Source organism: Vipera ursinii (genome assembly GCF_947247035.1).
Source record: "Vipera ursinii genome assembly, chromosome: 16".
Classification (NCBI taxonomy): Eukaryota; Metazoa; Chordata; class Lepidosauria; order Squamata; family Viperidae; genus Vipera; species Vipera ursinii.
Window position 1 is genome coordinate 7,434,105 of NC_139529.1, and position 20,758 is coordinate 7,454,862.

The window sequence follows — 20,758 nt, forward strand, 5'->3', positions numbered from 1 at the left end:
GTGGCAGGGAGGGGGGGAGTCCTCTGCCCCCCCCACTCCCGCTCCCCGTCAGGCAGCAGCGCGCAGTGGGCAGAGTGGCGAACGTGTCACGCATTGCCGCGGCGCATTCGGCGACGGTGTCAAAACACAACTTCAATTAATTTCCTCTAATTATGGCTCCAGAGAGACTGGCTTTTTATTGTTCCTCATTAAAAGGCATTGCCTTTTTCCTTTTTTTATTTTATTTTATTTTATTTTTTAAATATCTGCTTTTTTTGTTTGCTTGTTTGTTTAAACCCCACCCCCCCCGCTGCCCCATCCTCTTTCGGTGCCTCAAATGCAGCAAGAAATTCAGAAAGCTCTATTAATGTGTGTGTGTGTGTGTGTGTGTATACATACATACATATATACACACACACATACACACACACACACACACACACACACACACACACACATATTCAGAAAGCTCTTAAGATGAAGGCCAGATTTAATTAATGATACGTCCAGGGAGGGGTTAAAAATACAGATAGTTCTCAACTTGTGGCCTGTTGCTTAGCAACTGTTCAGAATTCTGACGGACCTCCCTGAGGTAATTATGATCCAATAGCTGCCACCCCTCCCTTCCCCCCCTACAGTCACATGACTGCATGTCAGGCGCTCGTTAACGAGCCCACAATTACAGGGTCACATGACCACATTTTACCTCAGTGGTGAGGTTTTTTTGTGGAAAACCAGCATGTTTTTGGCAGAACCAGCCCCTAGTGATTCACTCAATGACTGCCACAAAAAAGGGATAAAATTAGGTTGGTCATATACTATTGTACTGTTATTTTCTGGAATTGATTGGCTCTGTCTAGCTATATGTTTATATCATTCTTCATTCTGTCTATATCTATCTATCTGCCTATATATCTACCCATCCAAATACAAATATAAAAAAATAAAAACAGAATTATAGTAATAAATTTCTCCATTATTCTATCCACCTGTATCCATCAATCTACCAGTATCTGTGTCTGTCTGTCTATCTGTCTGTCTATCTATCTATCTATCTATCTATCTATCTATCTATCTATCTATCTATCTATGTATGTATTTATCTGTCTGTCTATCTATCATCTACAAATGGAAATATAAATAAAAGACAGGAGAAAAGTAGAATCCTAGTAATAAATCACCAAACTAAAAAGCTTTCATATGTCTAAAGACAGGGTGATGACAGAAGGCATTCCCCTAAGTGATGGAAACTTTTTAAACAGTGTTACTAATAGTGTACAACTACTGTTACCACTGTTACTAATAATAATAATAGAAAACTAGCAGTTGAGAGCAGAGAGTTCAGACCAAATATAATGAAAAGCTGGTGTGTGTGGGGGGGTGGAATCAAAAGAATTTTGCTTGCCAGTTGAATCAGCCAGATGATCTGTTTTCATTTCTGTCTTAGTAGTCTGTTAAATCAAAATCTCGTCAATGCAAGATTTAGGTTACTTTTCCCCAGCTTGGACCTCGCTAGAGTTGAGCAGGACTCAAGATCTTGACCTCTGAAATGATGCAATTTGGGGCTTCACTTGTCTTTATCTGCCAGTTTTATTCCCCCACTTAAGTGCTGAATAATTTCGGAGATAAACTTTCTCCAGAAAATTTAGCTGAACCGTCTCGAAATTAGTCGTCATATTTAGAGACGGCTTGAACTGGAAGATTTTTCTAGTTTCTCCCCCATATATTTATGGGACCTCGTTGAAACATCGCCAAGACACCCTCAATCTTACACGGGAAAAGACCCGAATACGCCAAGACCTACATACCTGTACCCGTGAAAATCTACTAAAACACACACACACACACACACACACACACACACACACACACACACACACACACATATATATATACATACACATATATATACACACACACACATATATTCACACACACACATATATTCACACACACATATATATATATAAAAATTTGATGAAGAACGTCACCCTAATTACATATTTAAATGCAAGGCCCGTGTCAATATGGCTCCTTGCTGCTTGAAATGATGATTAATTATATTCCAGATTCTAGCGGCCTCCATTCATCTCAGCTGTGTTATTGTTCCCCAGTTGTTCTTCCCTCTTGCTCGCCATTTCTTTCTCCCTTCCCTCTTCTCCACTTTGGTCCAGGAGCTGGTTTGTTTGTTTATTATTTATTTATTAAATGCGCATGTGTGAATATGGCTTTCGAAATTGAAAGTAGTCATTGATTTGCCATATGCTGCCAAGCTGTTGGCGTTTAACAGGGGTTATATTAATCTTTTTGCCTCCCAATAAATTAGGTTGTGTGGGGTTTCTGAGTGGCACGCGTACAAGAGGGGAAGGAAAAGCTCCCTCTTTATAGTCTTAAAATGATTATAAAATGTGCCTTTTTAAGATATGCCAGCAGGAGACGTAGCTGGCAGCAGTAATAAGTTTAGGATCCGTATCTGGCTCCTGCTTGTATTTGTATAAAATCAATTCATGCCGGCAATTAGGACAGATTTAAGATCGTTTGCTTGTTTGTTTGTATCCCGCCTTTATTATTTTTGCAAATAATTTAAGGTGGCAAACATATCCAACACTTCCTCCTCTTACTTTAACAACAACAAACCTGTGAGGTGCTTTGGATTGAGGGACCGGCCCAGGTTTTTGTGGCTAAAGGTGGGACGAGAACTCAGTATCCCCTGCTGATTGATCCACTGGGTTGTTGTTTTTTCTTCCATTTAGTTGTGTCCAGTTCTGGGCTGGTCCCTGCAGTTTTTTTGGCAAGGTTTTTCAGAAGCGGTTTGCCATTGTCTCCTTCCTAGGGCTGAGGGAGAGTGACTGGCCCAAGGTCACCCAGCTGGGCAAGACGATCTGTCGAAGCCATTCTCCATCACGAGCATCCTTGTCTCCTTAATTTGGGATCGTTGTTCTTGAAGGTCACGTGTGCTCTTTTGCCCCTTCTCTTTAGACATATATCGTTGACGCTTCCTGCCAGCTTTCGAGGGAAAGGCCACGGCACTCGGCCAGATTTTGAGTATCAGCACTCCAATTTATATGCCATTTCAGGTAAGTGACAGATCTCCTTGCTTCCTAGAGACGCTCCCTTCACAGCAACAATAGTTACATTTGCCAAATCGAGCCCCCAAATTCAGTGGCTAAGCAAGACGGTCATTAAGCAAGTTTTGCTCTCTTTTTTAATGACCTTCCTTGTCACCTTTGTTAACTGTATCACTGCAGTTGTTACGTTAGTAACACGGGTTGTTAAGTGAAGCTGCCTTCCCCATTGACTTTGCTGATCAGAAGGTCCAGCATAGGGAAGTCACACCTCCCTGCCACCGTCATAAATATGAGTCAGTTGCCAGGCGTCTGGATTTTGATCAGGGGACGTTGCAACGCTTGCAATTGTGAAAAAATAGTCACAAGTCGCCTTTTTCCAGTGCCGTCGTAGCTTCGAACATTCACTAGATAAATTGTTGTAAGTTGAGGATGACCTGTAACACTTCTGCAGGCAATGGGGGAAAGATGGCGTGCCCACACCGCAAAGAGGAGTGGTGCTTCTGAAGCCTCACGTTGGTCAGGTGGTCAGTTAAGTAGTCCTTCTCAACAGCAGTCCATCCTCAGACTGGGTTCCTGACCACGTGACGGGATGTTGAGAGAAGAGGACAAGGTTCTCAAGAAGATCCAATAATCTTCTGACCTGGTGATCGTAGAGTTCGTGAGAAAGAACTCCTCCATCCATACCTCTCATGACTTCTTCTGAAGGGTGGTGTTGAGTCAGAAGGTCAGACCCACACGGGCGACTAGAGAGAAGGAAGAGCAGAGGGCAGGAATAATTTTTACCCAAGGACCCAAGCAGGGGGTTGGGCTAGAAGACCTCCAAGGTCCCTTCCAACTCTGTTCTTCTGATAAGAACAGAACTTCACGAAGCAGAAGGAGAAGTAGATGGCTTGTAATAACAGAAGTCGGAAGGAGGAATAAGTCACTTTTAAGGGGGCATAAATTCTCCACGGCGACGCATAAACAGCCCTCGTTCTTCACCGTCTGTCCCTGCCAATAACAGGGGACGGTGCTGAAATAAAGGGGAGAGGGAGGGGAAGGGGGACAAAGCTTGTATCTTGGATCCTGGTGTAAAAGGTTAGTGGCTGACAGGTGGCGAGGTTTTCCCACTGTATAAAGCCATGTGCAGGCTGTCAGACCCACACAGTCTGCCTCGTTTCAAGTGATGGATTGCGTGTTTCCTTGATTAAACCTTCCGTCACTTAAGGAACAATAAGCTGCAGCACCGAGGTGTCAAGATGTGTGGCTGCGTGTGTGTGTGTGTGTGTGTGTGTGTTTCTGCTTTCCATTTTTGCAGATGTTGGGCTCAGCGCGCAGCATGTATTATTAAAGCGAACCTGGCATTTATAGCATCTTTATTTCCTTTGCAAGAGAAATGACCCTTAAATTTTGCCTTCGTTACAGGACGGGACAGAGGTGGCCCTTTCATCAGTGTAATTGGTAGATTAATCAACTTAAAACTTGAGTTGATTAATAAATATATATATATGTTTACGTTCCTCAGGGATTTTTAAATCATCTTTTGCCTTTGAGCTTTTCCATGATTTTGTCAAAGTCCGATAATGTGCAAGTACTACACACACACACACACACACACACACACACACACACACACACACACATCTTCCTTTCAAGGATAAATCGTTTTTCTCGCCCTTATTATATGCCATCTTGTTCTTGTGGGGGTGTCTTAAACAGACACATCTGGAGATTTTGGAAATATAGAGAGTGCTTTAAATTTATAATGAATGAATGGTTGCTTACCATTTTGTCTTTTTGGCTTTGTTGTGAGCTCTAGGATTGTAAAATAGTCAACTTAGCAGCTTTATAAAGAAATAAAATCATATGGTGACTGAATTGAAATGTTTTCCATTGCCCAGTGGTTTTTACTGGATTATAATATTCCATGATCCTAGATCCCTCTAATTATCCCTTCATATCAGTTCTTTCATGATCGACGTCAAGGTTTAGAATTCTCGTGTTTGATAGAGAATTCTTCTGCCTTCTAAAATAGTAATTTTTGATGGAAAGAGCATGTGCTTCCAGCCTGACTGGTAAGAGCAAGGGTCTTCAAACTTGGCCCTTTTATGACTTGTGGACTTCAACTCCCAGAATTACTGAGCTAGGCATGCTGGCTGAGGAATTCTGGGAGTTGAAGTCCACAAATCATACAAGGGCCAAGTTTGAAGACCCCTGGGTAAGAGGGACATAGTCATGGAATCAGAGCTGGAAGGGACCTTGGAGGTCTTCTAGTCCAACCCCTGCTCAAACAGGAAACCTTATACCCTTTCCAGACAAATGGCTGTCCCGTCTCTTCTTAAAAGCCTCCCGTGATGGAGCACCCACAACTTCTGGAGGCAAGGAGTTCCACTGTTTAACTGTTCTCCACTGCCAGGGAATTTCTCCTTAGTTCCAGGTTGAATCTTTCTTTAATGATCATCTCAAAGCTTCACCCTTTCTAGCATCCCACTGTGTGATCCAAATATTTGAATTCTACGGATCATTCTCATCATTCAAGAACAATCTTTCTTTTTTTAAAATAGTCTTTTTAAAAAATCTTTTTTTTTAAATAACAAAGGGTTTTTAAAGAGTGTTATTCATATTGAAGGTGTAAATAAAAAGTGGGATGTGCTGGTTGAAAGAGAACAGAACAGATTTCTTATTCCAAAAGATGATGAAAACAGAATTGTGTTCTGTCCATTCCTGTTTATTATTAAATAAGGGATGGGGAAAATCATAAGACATTTTAATATTATCAACCATCATTTATAAGCATGCTACATAATCGACAAGATTTATTGAGAATTAAATCAAGTTTATTTTAGTGGGCACAAATGTAGGCATTGGGTATCCCTTCCCCTTGATATCAGTGGAAAGTAGAAAATATCTAAATTTCCTTGGCATAGTCTTGTGGGTTTATCAAATCAGTCTCTCTCAAATTAAGCATGAGAAAATAAACTATGAGATTCGTCCTTAATTTGAAACATCCTTATGCTTACTTTTCCCTGCCTTATTTACAGTACTTCGGTAGATCTTGCATTGTTGTGCTACTAAATTACCCTTTATAGAAATGTCAGTATGAAGAGTGCAGATATTCCATCAAAAGTTTCAGACTAAACGGATGAGCTTTTTAATACCTTGGCAGCTTTTGGGGTGAAGTTAATAAACAGCGTGTTCCAAGACAATATGTTAATGGCTCCCGGAGGGAGATAAGTTGGTTTGGCTTCCAAAACGCCAAAACAAAAGAGAAAATACTTTGGCTGGAAATGCAGAAGCTGCTTGGGTTGCAAAATGTTTCATCTATCCGCAAGAGGCTTTGGTATGACTTATGGACAAATCGTACGTTACCGGAGCTGAGTTGAAACTCTCCTTTGTTTGTCGCGAGAGGTTTTGGCAACGCTGCCCAATTCATCTTTTCTCTTCTTCTCGTTGGCTCAGTTCTTTCCTTCATTCCTGGACTCTCAGATTCCAGCGCAATTCAGATTCTAAATTATACCAGGAATCACCCTTCCTTCCCAATGCAAGACACCTCGGATTCCTGGTTGGTTGGGATCATTGACTAAATCAAGAAGGGAGCTAAGCTAAAGCTTGTAAATGTAATCAATAGTGCAGGAAAACAATAAAGAAGCTTCTGTCCACTTCTATCACAAAGCTGACTTCGATATTCAGCTGAGGGAGATTTAGTGTCTTTGTATTTGTAGAAGCCGCGGTGGAATCTTGCATAATAAAATGGTAGCAAGTGTTGATTTCATCAGATAAGCAAGCTGTTGCTTGTATCTGATTTCCAGAGCTGTTTCTCTCCGATGTGCTTGGCTAGTCATCAAACTAGATAGGTACGTATGGTGACATTCTTCAATTTATGCAGATCATATTTTCTGGGTTTCTCAGTGCCAAGATTAGGAGCAGGTAGAAGATGTGGAGTCCTTGGTGCTGTCTGAGCTTGGTTGTTTTCTTGCAGACGTTTCATTACCCCACTAGGTAATATCATCAGTGCCACAAGGGAGTGGGATGTACAGAGAGGAGGAGGACTGTGGGGTCCTTGGTGCTCTCTGAGTTTGGTGATTTTCTTGCAGACATTTCATGACTTAACTAGGTAATATCAAAGGCGTGAGCGCTTACTCTCTGTTTATATACAGTTCCTTCTAGCACTGATGATATTACCTAGCTGGGTCATGAAACATCTGTAGTCCCCTGATCATCTTTGTTGCTCTTCTGAAGTAGCTGGCATTTTTATATGTCTTTCATTCATGACGTAAGTGTGCAACTCAAACTTTGGAAAATAGTGACCAGGCTAAACATTAATTTAAAAAAAAAGTAAGGCCCAAATTCCAAGATAGCCCTTGGCATGGAAAACCCAACATCCAACTGATGTTTCGAGCAATAGCTTTTTCCAACTCTTGAGTCTATAGAAATACGTTGGCATTGATTAATGAGCTAAGATGGCACTCTGAATGGGCTGGTGGGCAAAACTGCTTCCCTTGAAAAGAGAGAATGCCAAAATTCCTTGATTCTCTTTCCATCCCTATTGTGCAATTTTTTTTCTTCTTGTGTTGGCCGCCCCCCCCCCAAACAGCCATATGCTTCCTGCCACGATATTATGTGGACTTCAATTGCCTCTGGTTTTTTTTTATAATAAATCTTTTATCTGCCTTCGATGGGAAAGACAATTTAATCAACGCTTAGTCGTCTTTTCATCCCAAAACTATTGTTTTGATTCATTATCCACCCCTCACACACCATTCACTTTTCAAAGATAATTAAATAGTTCACACGGCCCAGTAAACTACCTTTATTAACATCGATAATTTTGGAGCAGGGAAGAGTGCCGTTGTTTTAATTTGCTGCAAAATAACTCCCTTTAGCTTCGCCGAGGAAGATAGTTTTTGCCTTCTTATTATAAGGTTGCGATGTTTGTTGCTGAACTCCTTGATTCACCACATCCCTGCCGCTTTGTAATCCCATTCTAGCCATATTTGAAGGCTTTGTGGGGATTTTATTGAGGGCAAACTAGGATGGAGGTCTTTATTAGCCTCAGGAAGTCTTAGTGTTGATTAGTAATGTCTGTTGTCTTCTCCTAGCAGATTCTTCTCGTTCTTAGGAAAAGACTGAGTGGGTTTTCATGAGACAAAGCAAAAGAACTGGAGTTTTTATGAGCCTCAAGAACTCGTAGCGTGGATCAGCGATGTCTTGGTGGTCAAGTCTTGGGAGAAGACTGGGAGGATTGTCACGGAGCCAAGCAAAAGAACTTGGGAGTGAAGAAAGCACTTTATTCCAGAATTGATCAGTTGGGTTGAACTATTTTCTTCTCCCACGCAAACAAACGATGAAGCATTGTAGGCCTTTTTTTTTTTTACAACTCTTAGGGTCCATATAATAATCTTTAGTATAAGATAGGCACAATCTGAGAGCTACTTAGATGCCAAGTCAAGTCACCGCATAAAGCAACTGAATATATATATTAAAGGAAAATATTTATAGTTCAGGGTTGAAATGAGGGGTCCTTGTTGCTCTCTGAGCTTGGTGGTTTTCTTGCAGATGTTTCATTACCAAACTAGGTAACATCAGTGATGTCCCTTCCTTCCTTCCTTCCTTCCTTCCTTCCTTCCTTCCTTCCTTCCTTCCTTCCTTCCATCCATCCATCCTTCTTTCCTGTCCTTCCTCTTCTCTCCACAAACCCTTCTAGCACTGATGATGTTACTTAGCTTGATAATGAAACGTCTGCAAGAAAACAACCATGCTCAGAGAGCATCAAGGACCCCTCCTTTCAACTCTGAGCTACAAATATTTTCCTTTAATGTATATATTCAATTGTTTTATGTGGCCGCTTGACTCAGTATCTAAGTAGCTCTCAGATCGTGTATAATTTGTACAGGACTAAAGATTTTTATATGGAGCCTAAGAGTTCTAAAAAAAAAAACTACAATGCTTTTGTTTGCATGGGAGAAGGAAATAGTTCAACCCAACTGAACAATTCTGGAATAAAGTTCTTTCTTCACCCCCAATCTGCAATTCCGTGCTTGGTTAACTATCCCCAACGGTGTGAATATCATGTTCCAGATGTAGCAAAATGTCTTATTAAGAATGTGGCTTTGCTTCTGCTCAGCTAGCTGTTTCCTATCTCTGTTCTTTTATGAATAGGATGTTCCTATGCCAGTTGGATATTTAAACAGTTATTAACAGGATGACAATTAACAGATTGCTGGGACTGATTTTTTTTCCCAAAGAAAGAAGGGGGGGAGGGGTAACGTGCCAAGAATCTCCTTCAAAATGTACACTTTGTAAAAGTATTGCAATGCCACAGTGCCCGTGAATTTTGATTTCCCGGAACTGATATTAGACTCCTTATTAAACTATGTACATCTGCTTTTAATTTAGTCCAAATAATTGGAAAATGCAATGAAGCTTTCCAATTAAAACAGGGGCTTTATGCTGTTTAATAATACCCCCATAATATTATAGCTTATGAAATGACAGGTGAGTTGCGCGAAAGGATGAATAAAACATAAATGCAGCAATAAGGACAGGAAAAACCCGAGACAGTTGCTGGGGATTTTAAATGCTCAATGTAATTTGCATATATTAATCTCTTTTTTTTCTCAGCCTTAATCGTGCATTCTTCAGCATCTGAAGTTAAAACAGCGTTGACAGGCGAGAGCACATGTAGTTTTTTCGAGGATTTATGACTTGTATAATTTCTGATCTTTAATAAGCAGATATGACTGATCCTCATAGTTCTATAGAAATCATTTAATTGTTCCAGATGGCATGTCCTGATTATGCAAAATTACTTTTCACACAATTCTCTTCCCCCACCCCTCTTTTTTTCAAGGCTTGTATACGATGTGCTTGATGGGAGTTCAGAGTAAAATTAAAACAAGTTTTTATAGGGCCTTATCGCATGGTTTTATGGTGTGTTAAAGCACACACGTGCTCACTCATACTCCGAGAAGCGGAATTTAATCTCTTCCGTTACGTTGGCCAACATTTGGCGTGGTTTGTAACAGAGAACTTGTGTCTTCTTCCTTTCCTGTTTGCTTTTTGTCTTCTTCTAGGAAGGTAGGAAGGTTTTGTTCCTGATGGTGTCACTAATGCTTTTTAAAAAAGAAGGATAAAGGAAGATTTAAAAAAAAACTGCTGAAAAATAATAGGGTACCTAATTTGTACGCTGAGTTAAATATGCAGAGGAAACGTTCACACGTCTTGGGTTGATACTGCTTGTGGCACAAATGAAAACAAATCTGCTGGTTTTTCCCCTTGTCAAGGAGGATTTTCTTGAAATAACTGGAAAGAGGCGTGAAGTTGTGTTTTAATGTGGCTTTATCTTTCTAGATCAGAAGGACAAGGCTTGTGACAGGTGCAGTCCTTCTGCTGGCATCCTTTTCAGCACCCATCCAGCATTTTCATAACTGAACAGGCCTTTTTGTAAAAAAAAAAAAACCACCTGCTTTGTTGCTGGACCTGTCCAAAATCTTCTTTGGTGAAGTGGTTACCTGTCCAGTGAAATGTTTCTGCATATGGTGTGGTAGGATGGAGGGTTTGTCGTCACTATGTGTTGGGGGGAGAAAGCACGGGGGGAGGCTCAGCTAATCTCAATGTACACATGTTGTACTTTGACAATAAAGGTTTATTTATTATTATTATTATTATTATTATTATTATTATTATTATTATTATTATTATTATTATATGTTTTCAACTAGCTTGGAAGGCAATTCTCTCTCTGCCGGGCTTCTTTCATTTTTCTTTTTTTCCCCTCCAAATGTTAAAAATTAACGTTTAACAATTAAAATACAAAACAAATACAAAATTTAAGAATAGGGGGAAAAAAGAACACAAAACATGCATTGGGAAAAAAACACAACCTAACGCCTATACACATACTATCCTATCCCCCCCATAATTGAATACCGATGAATACATTACTACAAAATTAATTTCTCTCCCCTTGCAAAACAGGCCCCAAAGATTTTAAACCACCAAATCCATTTGGAAATTATTAACCTGCCATCTATATACTACATTAATCACAACATAATTAACAGGAAGAACAATAATAATAAAGAGAAGATTAGCGTTTCAGAACTCTCTGTTAGCAAACTATTAATGTGAATAACTCGAAATATCCCATTGTGTCTTGCCTATCCCATATCGTCCCAAAGGTTAACGGTAATTCGTGCCGGATCAAATATCCACGTTTGTTTCTTAATGTGTCTGGTGGGCTTGTTTCGCTAATCTGGTTGGATCTACTGTATTTTTGAGCTAACAAATGGATTGTTATCAATCGCTTTTCCAAACATTCTGGTCATTGTTATTTGGCAGAGTCAAGATTCGGCACGACCCACCATAGAGGCATGGTTAGTGAAATGGCGAGGACGTGTAAGAATTTCCTGAGCTGGATAAGCTGACTTCTCGGATTAGAGAAAGGGTTACTATCTGCATTTATGGGTGACTGGAAATCCCTTCTGGATTTTCTTTTGTGAAAAACCAAGTTGTGATTTATGGTTTTGATGATTAGATGGGATAGATTAGAGAAAGGAGAGCGAGATGATGTAACTTGAGAAAGACAGGTTAAAATATAATTGCGCTTATAACTGCTGTGAAGAATATCGGAAGTGGCTTCTTTTTACTCTTATACCTTCCTGTATATCTTGTTCTTTTTTCTACTTTCTTCCATTTTTGTATTGCACTATAGCTTTCTTTCTTTCTTTCTTTCTTTCTTTCTTTCTTTCTTTCTTTCTTTCTTTCTTTCTTTCTTTCTTTCTTTCTTCCTTCCTTTCCTTCCTTTCCTTCCCTCCTTCCCTCCAAGCACACAGAGTAAAATGCCTTTTTCATAAACTTTGCCTGCTTCCCTTCACACAACATGTGCAACTAGATCACTTGGAGACGTTGCAGCTACATTAATGCAACATGCAAGGCTTGTTTAGGGTTTAGCTGTGTTGTGTGAACGCAATCACTGGTTCCCTGAGAAAGGCCAGACAGAAAAGCTACTCCAGGGCCTTGGGAATGTGAGGGGTGAGATTTCCTAGTTTGACACGTGAGTAATCACTAAAGAATGTAGCAAAGCAGAGCAGATGGGACAACAGAGGTTGGAAACCAAAATCTGTTGCAAAGTGTGTCTCCTGACAAACAAACTTCCCTAGCCTTCCAGTAGCTTTCAACCGCAACTCCCCATTCTTCCCAGTTGCGTATGATCATCTGAAACCTAGTGAGGATTGTGATCAGAAGCACCAGGCTGGGGCTTATGGAACCAGAACGTTGTGGTTCCTGTAGTGTGGAATAAATGAACCATCTTTTCACCGGGGAGGAAAATACATAGGCTGGGTGGGAGAGATACGCCACCCTACGTTCTTTCGTAGAAAGACGGGGGGTGTTTAAAATAGTAATAATAATAATTGGATGTTGTAAAGTGGGGTGCTGCTCTATTATGTTATCTCTGAGCTCTTCAATTAATCAAGAGTAAATTGCTCAGGATGTATGCATTCATTTGGAACCGCGGCAGTTGAAGAGCCCTGTTATTGCCACCATTTCTGCGTTAAGCAACGTTTCAGAAACCAAATCAAACCCCCATCCCCGAGCCAGCCTCTTCTTCCCTTTCGCAGAGAGGGTGAATAGCCTTAATTCTGCACCAGCAAACGAAGGGGCTAATAATTACATCGTTAATTGGCATCTGGAAAAAGAAAAAAAAAACAACCCACAAGGAGGCTCTTAATTATAAAGTGTTATTTCCCTAATAGCTACAAGAGTTGGGCATTTGATCTGTATGGAAATTGCTGGCTATTATTAGCTAATTAGCAATTACGTTGATGGGGGCATCTTGTTTTGGAAGAATTTGCACGGGCAAATGAAACATACCTCATGGAAAACACATCACTGTCCCAATGTTTCTGTTGTTTCTCTTTTTATGCACCTTTTCTCTCTTCTCTCTCTTTTCCCTTCCCCTTTTCCTTCTTTCCTTCCTTCCTTCCTTCCCTCCCCCCCTCCCCTCCCCTCTCTTTAAATCCCTGCTCCCTTCTCCGTTTAAAAATAATATTTGTAGTCCACATACAGAAGAACTTTTTTTTCTCCACCCCATGTAACTTTAAAACGACATGTTAAAGTAAAAGCAATCTGGCTAGAGTTTTGGGTGGTTTTAGACCTGGTATGTCTTAAAACAACGATCTGGGTGACGGTGACTTAGTTTCACCTCTAAAATTAAGTAACAATAAGGCTTCAAAGAGGGATTAGAAGCCACCAAGGAACGACACACGTTGCCCACCTCTGTTTTGGAAGTTGTACAAAGTCCTGTTTTGGTTTGCACCAAGGGGGAACATAGCTAGAAGAGCGTTCTTGTTATTCCTCTTGTAATGTATTTTTCTACTTCCCACACTGGGCTGTGTGAATGCTCCTTCATTACAGCCGTCCAGCCCTTTTACTTGTGTTCATGTTTGCTTTAAGATAGCCACATGTCCTCCTCCTTCAGCTTCTCCTGGTGCTTTGCCTCTCTGTGTTTATCTACATAAGGACTCGTCTGGGCGTTGTCGTGCTGAAGAATGACCGTCTGGATTTGAAGATTCCCAGGGCCAGCTTGACTTTGGCTAATCTGGTTAGAGCAGCCTGCCAAGGCAAGCTCCGTTGGTACACAACAGATGGCAAGGGCCCAGCCACAAAATAAACGGCTGTATATCTTCGCCGTGTCTTCCAACCATCCATCAAAGAGCTCTCTTAGGCTGGGGGGGGGGGGTGTTTAAATCTTTTGCTACGTTTTTACTTTCCCGCCATCAAGTCCTTCTGTTTAGGCATCCCGAATTTCTAGTAAACTAATGATAGTTCAGGGCAGAGAGAGAAAGAGACAGAAGGAGACCCGGAAGGGGGAAGAGGAGAAAAAAAGTGGGGGGGGGAATAGATCAACCTTCCCTTCCATGTTTCTCCACACTTGTTGAAGGGCAACTTCAAGGATCTGGGGTAGTATGACTTTGACGCCTCTTCCATCGTCCAGTCAGAGACAGCTGTGACCCGGATGACTGAGAATCCCCATAGACATTGAGCTGGGTTGTTTCCTTGCAGACATTTCATGACCCAACAAAGTAACATCATCAGTGCTAGTAAGGGAGCAGGGCTTGGCCTAGGAGACTCTTATGAGAACTCCTATTAGACCCTAACCCTCTTGATTTGAAGGCCTGGTCTCCAGGCACAAGAGGAAGGCCAAGAAAAGAAAAGAAAGCTGTTTCCCATGCTTGAGGACCATCAAGTCCTTCCGTGGTTCCCCGGGCAGCGGTGGACCTCTCCTTGAAGTTGCCCTCAAAGTCTCCATCCACAGGGCCGCCTCTGAGCTCCAGTGTGGCCCAGCCAGAAGCTTCAACCACAGCAGCCCCGGCATTTTTCATTTCCCTGACATCCCCATTAATAAAGCGATGATCCTGAAGCAGCTTTGCTGAGTCTCCCTTCTCCACGCTTCCATCAGTCACCACGAGATAATTTCACACAGGATCGTTTTTAAATTAAATGACGATAAAGACGCGGAGGGATGTTTCGTTGTTTGCCAGTTCATGGGGAAGTCTGTCAAGTCATTAATATGTCGTGACAAACCACTTGACGGGAGCAGGGGCAATTCGTTATTTGCCTAAATAATGGCTTGTCCAGGTTCTGCAGCGTTTGGCCTTGAGAGTCCTCCACTGAAGACATTCCAGGCCAAACGGGGTTGGAAGAAGAGAAGCAAGATTGGACACTAGCCCCAGAATTTTGCTCAGCCTAAGACCACAAATGCAATTAACATTTCCATTGCTAAGCGGGGCAGTTGTTAAACCCGTGCCTCGTTTTGAGACCTTTTTTTTCTTTTTCGCCATGATGGTTAAACGAATCGCTGCAGTTGTTAAACAAGTCACATGGTTATTAAGTGACACTGGCTTGTCCCATTGACTTCGCTTCTCAGTGCTAGTAAGTGTGGCTTGCTCCCTGTTTATATACAGCAGCTCTGAGTTTGGTGGTTTTCGTGCAGACGTTTCATTAGCAAACTAGGTAACGTCATCAGTCCTACCATCACTCAGAGAGCACCAAGGACGACCTCCTCCTCCTCCTCCTCCTCCTCCTCCTCCTCCTCCTCCTCCTCCTCTCCATACACCCCACTTCCTTCTAGCGCTGATGACGTTACCTAGGTTGGTAATGAAAACAAGCAAGCTAAGAACCGTGAGTCCACCTCCAAGCTTGCAAGGGGTTTGATAGTGACTGGAAGGGACAAGGCCCACATTTTCAGCCCTTCGAGAGGGACTTTGGGGAGGGGGGGAAATAAAACCTCCCTCTTGCTTTATTTCTCTCCTAACTCCCCCCCCAAAAGGATGGTCCTGGCTTTGACTGGCATCGTGAGGGATGGTTAGCCAAGCTTTGCCCTCAGGAGGAACCCCTTTCCGGAGCACCGGACCTATTGATCAGGACGAGGCCCCCACGGGGAGACTTTCACCCAGAGGCTCAGGAGAGCATTTTGCAACCCCTCGAAAGCTGCCAGTGAGTGCCTGGCAGGAGCCCTAATGCTTCTTGACAGCCATATTTAAAATCTCTCTTGTCCCTGTTCATTTGTTCCGTTGGAAAACTCGTCTCAAGTGTGCCGTGCTCTTTGCCTTAGAAAGTTCTCTGTTGTTGGCATTGATGGGAAGACACCACCTGATATTTCAATGAGTCAGAATGAACAATGGAGCATGTTTCCATAAGCCCCGGGAGATGCTTTGCGAAGAAAGAGAATAACGGCAATTAGTACTTAGATTTCCACTTGTTTCTGACGCCCATTGTTTTGTGCTTTCAAAGAAACAAGCAGTTATGCTGGGAGAATGTTTTTCTGCTCCCTTTCAAATGTTCGGCCCTCGCGCGACTCCCTTCTATTTAGCCGGCACCTCGGAGGAGAATTCATTGGGGAGGTTATATTTAGGACCTTATTCAATAGAGCAGTATGGGGGAATCGAGAAGTAACTTCGTATGTTGGGGTGTAATGCAGGGCGTCTGGCGCTCCTGAAAGAAAGTTGTGTTCGCCTCCTGTGCTGTTCTGCAGAGGAAGATTGACAGGAGAAGGCAGGAGCTGAATTTCACACAAACCTGGTTGATTGATTAGGTACCGTCAAGATTGACAAGGGAAGACAAAAGCCGGGTTCACACAACTTGATTGATTAGCCACTGTCAAGTCAGTATAGAGTCTTAGCAACCAGGGAGATGGATTTTCTCCACGAAGATCTGTCCCATACCTGGTCCTCCAGGTACACTCATCACTCAGGTGTTGCCGTTGTTGCGTGTTGACTTCTCCTCCTTCATCCGTCTTTCTTAGGATTATGAATTTCTTCAGGTGGTATATGGATAGAAATTGACTACATGCCACCAAGTTGGCTTTTAGCAACCATATTGCTAGACCTTCTTCAAGAGAGTCTGTTCCTGACCCAATCCTTCCAGTCTTCCAGCGTTGCACCAATTCCCACGGCGACTATGATCCTCCACCTTTCCCACATCAGAACTTTTCCCTGAGAGATAAGTCTTCACGTAATGTGATAAGCCTATGTTAAACCACGTTGGGACTGAGTGTGGCATCAGCCTGCAGTTGTGGCCTCTCAGGCAAAAAGCCAATCTTGGTGCATTTTCTTTTTAAACACAGAGTTGATGTGGACTTGCAGGGCATTTGTGCGAAGTTCGATCTAGCAGTTCTAAGACAGGAGACAGTTTCTCAGATAGACAGAAGCTGTAGGGGGAAGAGATGACCCCACTTCCCATCTTTGTCCAAGGGAAAGGTGGACAACACCTGGAATTCCACAGCTGGAATCCAACTTTGGAGCAGAATGGGATTACGACTTCTCTTGACGGGCTGCTTAAGTTGAGGGCACCTCCGTCGCTCTAAATCTCTTCGTCCTTCCCGGCCCGATCTTCCTTCTCTCTAGCCCACCTGCTCAGATGCTCCCCACGAACCGGTTTTATAAATAATCTCGTGGCGACAGCCCTGGATGGGGGCCGAATCTCGCAGCCCGCGCGTTCACGTCTCACTGGCATTAATAACAGACTCCATTGTGCGGTTCTGCCTTTTTTTCTTTTAAGTGCAATCATTCTGAGAAAAGGGCATCTCCTTAATTACAGGTCTGCTTAATTACAGCTCTGTGGAGGAGCCCACATGGCAGCATTGAGGCATTTGGACAGATTGCTCAGCTTTTCAGCTGCCGCGCGTTGGTTCCCAATCTTGGTGGCTCCCCAGTTTTTGAGGATCAAGACGTTCCTTGCAGAAACTTGGGACTTTGCGGCCTCGTCTTTTTCTCTACTTGATCTCCCTTAGAGCCCTGTTGGGTTAGACAAGGCTGAGACAGAAGAAAAAGTCATGTAAATAATTTAGTGAATATATTTACGCTTGGTTCACAACCAAGTTCATTACTTTAGTAAAGATTTCCCTGTCCAGTTGTGTCCAACTCTAAGGTGTGATGCCCATCTCCATTTTTGGGCCAAGAGAGGCATCATTGTCCCATGGTCATATGGCCAGCATGTCTGTATGCCAAAGTTGCATAGAACACGGTTACCTTCCCACCGAAGTGGTACCTATTTATCTACTCTCATTTTCATGCTTTCAAACTGCGAGGTGGGCAGGAGCTGGAGCAAGGAACAGGAGCTCACGCCATTGAGTGGCACCTGGGTCTCTAGCCCAGGCAGTCAGCTTTCCAGCTGACAAGTGCAGCATCTTTAACTGCTGAGCCATCGCACCCCCTAGAGAATGGGTTAATTCAGCAGATGAATTAACCCTGGTTGCCATTTTGATCGTGTGACCCTGAAGTCACTGATCCAATGGGTATAAGTCGAGGACTGCCTCTTCAAGGCAATGAAGATGCCTTTACAAGTCCACATTGGGGACTGTAGAGATGAGAAGACAATACACTTATCTTGACCTTCGTTCTTTGTGTTTTGTTTGCAGCGATGGAAGGCGTGCCTTTTATGATCTCGGAGAAGTTTGCTTGTGCTTCCGAAGGGGTGAGTTTTTCATATTTATTCATTTATCCATGTCATAGACCTCTGGAGTCACCTCCTAAACTCCTGGCACTTAACCACTGAAGAACCTCAAGTTCAAATACTCCCGAATCCATAGTTTCGACAATGATCTGATCCACTGCTTCAAGTCCCTTGCCTTCTTGAAAGCTGTCTGGAAAATTTCACCTTGAAATTTTGGAAACCCATCAAGTAGAACACCTTGGATGGGGGAGCTCAACCTTCCTCAACTGTCACTTTAAAAAAAAAAAATCTCCATACCGTCTTCACCCACCCCTCCTTGTTCAAGACAATCTTCTTGAATGTGCTTGAAAAGAACATTTACTTCTTAGGATGTTCCTCACTTCCCAAGCTGAGATGCTGGCCTGATGCTTCTCCTTGCTCTCAACTTACCATGAGATGCTGGATGATGCTTCCCTCACCTGCCTGCTCTCCTTCATTGATGCCCTAGTCCTGTGTCCAAGCAGCGGACCACATCTCCTTGCCTCTGGGTGTCATACTGCCTTCTGAGTAGTGGGCTACCGTTCCCATAACTTCACTGACTTGGGAGGGGAAGATGGAAACATTAGTCCTGTCAAACATCTCAACAGGGAACACGAATGGTGGCTGGATTGAATTCTTAAGATTTGAATGGCACATTTCCATCTTTCCCTGTTTAGATGCAGCCTGTTGACCTCCTGGGAATCACAATTAAATCTTTGGCTGAAATTGAAAAAGAGGTGAGCTACCCCCACCCCCTCACCCCCCCCACATACGTCCATCACCCAATGCTCTGTTTCCTCCTCTCTCTCTCTCTCTCCCTCCCTCCCTTTTTCCCCAATGACTGAAGAGATTGGTCTTGATTGTAATTGCTCTTACCCACGCATATCTAATTTGTGTCTTTTTAAGTGTTAATTAGTAAACAGTTTGAGCTGACATCTTTATGCCTTGGCATGTTTGAAAAATAGCTCGCGGGGTTTCCATTGGCTCTGGGCCTTCCTTCCTGATGTTGGCACAAAATTAACAGAGATATGGGCGCCCGGTCGATTTTTAGAAGGTCTTGCAAAGGATTTTGTAGAAACACTCCTGGGTGTCTCCTGGTTTTTATTTCTTGGGGAGAAGGGGCTGTGAAATGGTTGCCCATGTCGTTCCCCCCCCCATGCAGTATCCGTGCGAAGCAGTTTGCAGAGGGACCCTCATTTCCTTGATCAACTTAGCAGCAAACAAGGCCCCATGTCTGGATGAAGCTTTAAAAAAAGAAGTCACATCTCTTCTGCTGCCCTCTTATGTTTCTTTTGTTTCAGGGATAACTAGGTATTAGTCATAATTTTCTTTTGCAATATAAGGAAGAAGAATCCTTAGCAGTCATTTATGATCACACAGTGCCATCCAGCGGTCTTATCAAGGATTCGATCGGGAGGAGAGAAAGAATAATAGTGTGGGGAAGAGGGAGGGAGGGAGGGAGGGAGGAAGGAAGGAAGGAAGGAAGGAAGGAAGGAAGGAAGGAAGGAAGGAAGGAAGGAAAAGAGAAAGAAAGAAAGAGACAGAAAGAAAGAGAGAGGGAGGGAGGGAGGGAGGAAGGAAGGAAGGAAGGAAGGAAGGAAGGAAGGAAGGAAGGAAAAGAGAAAGAAAGAAAGAGACAGAAAGAAAGAGAGAGGGAGGGAGGGAGGAAGGAAGGAAGGAAGGAGATGGGAATGGGAAAGAAGAAAGGAGATGGGGAAGGAAGGAAGGAAGGAAGGAAGGAAGGAAGGAAGGAAGGAAGGAAGGAAGGAGGTGAAGGGGAGGAAGGATGAGAAAGGAAAAAGGGAGGGAAGGGAAGGGAAGGGAAGAGAGAAAGGGAAAGGGAAAAGAAAGTAAAGGCAGATGAGAGAAAGAAGGCAAGGAAAACCTGTAATTAAGGATTTTGGAGGTATGATAGTTGCTTACTTTAAGGTACATCTGAGTAAATGAGAAGACAGAATTTAACAGCCCTCTACTCTTCCCTGATGCTTAACATATTAAGTTACAGAAAATAATAATAATAATAGAATGGATAACATCATTCAATCGTCTCATCCTTTGGGGGTGATATTTCTGAGACATTAAAATGTACTGATTGCAGGATCTCCTGTGCTGTTTTGTCCTCTGCAGGCAGGTTATGTTCGATTGGTGTACCGCTGCAGTTAGGCCACCAGGTGGCAGCATTGCCACGTGTATGTACTTTGCACTGCCTTTCCCTGTTTAATGAAAAGTTTTCAAGTGAAGCGTGGAGTCCTTGGTCCCGCTCTGAGCGCCATTCTTTCCCGGCCTCTCTAGGAATTGTTCGACTTATCCAGATAAAACTACTGGATTGATTGACTGTGCACCATCAAGCCAATGTTGACTCTTAGTAGCCACATAGATAAGAGTTACTCCAGGATGTTTTGTCTCTAATGTTCAACTCTTGCTGCTCGTCCTCTCCTTCTCTTTCCTTCTACCTTTCCCAGCATTGGACCTTCTCCAGGCAGGTGTCCAAAGTAGGATAATTTAACAGAATAACAGAGCTTGAAGGCAGGCAGGTCTTCTACTCACTTGCTCAATCAGGAGACCCTAACCCCATTACAGACAAATAGCTCTCCAGTCTCTTCTTAAGTCCTCCACTCTTGGAGCACCCACAACTTCTGGTGGCAAGTCGTCCCACTGGTTAATTGTTCTCACTCAGGAAATTCCTTCTTAGTTCTAGGATGCTTCTCTCCTTGATTAGTTTCCACCCATTACTTCTTCTCTTGCCTTCAGGGGCTGTG

General features: G+C 42.8%; 1 protein-coding gene across 5 annotated transcripts in view; it reads left to right on the forward strand.

Annotated features, from left to right (window-relative positions):
• The window catches only part of MVB12B (multivesicular body subunit 12B), a 51,333-nt gene that overhangs the window by 12,203 nt on the left and 18,372 nt on the right, over positions 1-20,758 (forward strand). For 3 of the 5 annotated variants that reach the window (XM_083375186.1, XM_083375183.1, XM_083375187.1), the window contains exons 7-10: positions 2,959-3,056; positions 17,947-18,002; positions 18,677-18,736; positions 19,162-19,443. In XM_083375186.1, coding sequence (XP_083231312.1) covers positions 2,959-3,056; positions 17,947-18,002; positions 18,677-18,736; positions 19,162-19,317 — 370 coding nt within the window. In that variant the 3' untranslated portion in view covers positions 19,318-19,443. Of the gene's footprint in view, positions 1-2,958; positions 3,057-17,946; positions 18,003-18,676; positions 18,737-19,161; positions 19,444-20,758 lie in introns of those variants that run through there. The other 2 variants (XM_083375184.1, XM_083375185.1) reach the window with 1 other exon arrangement.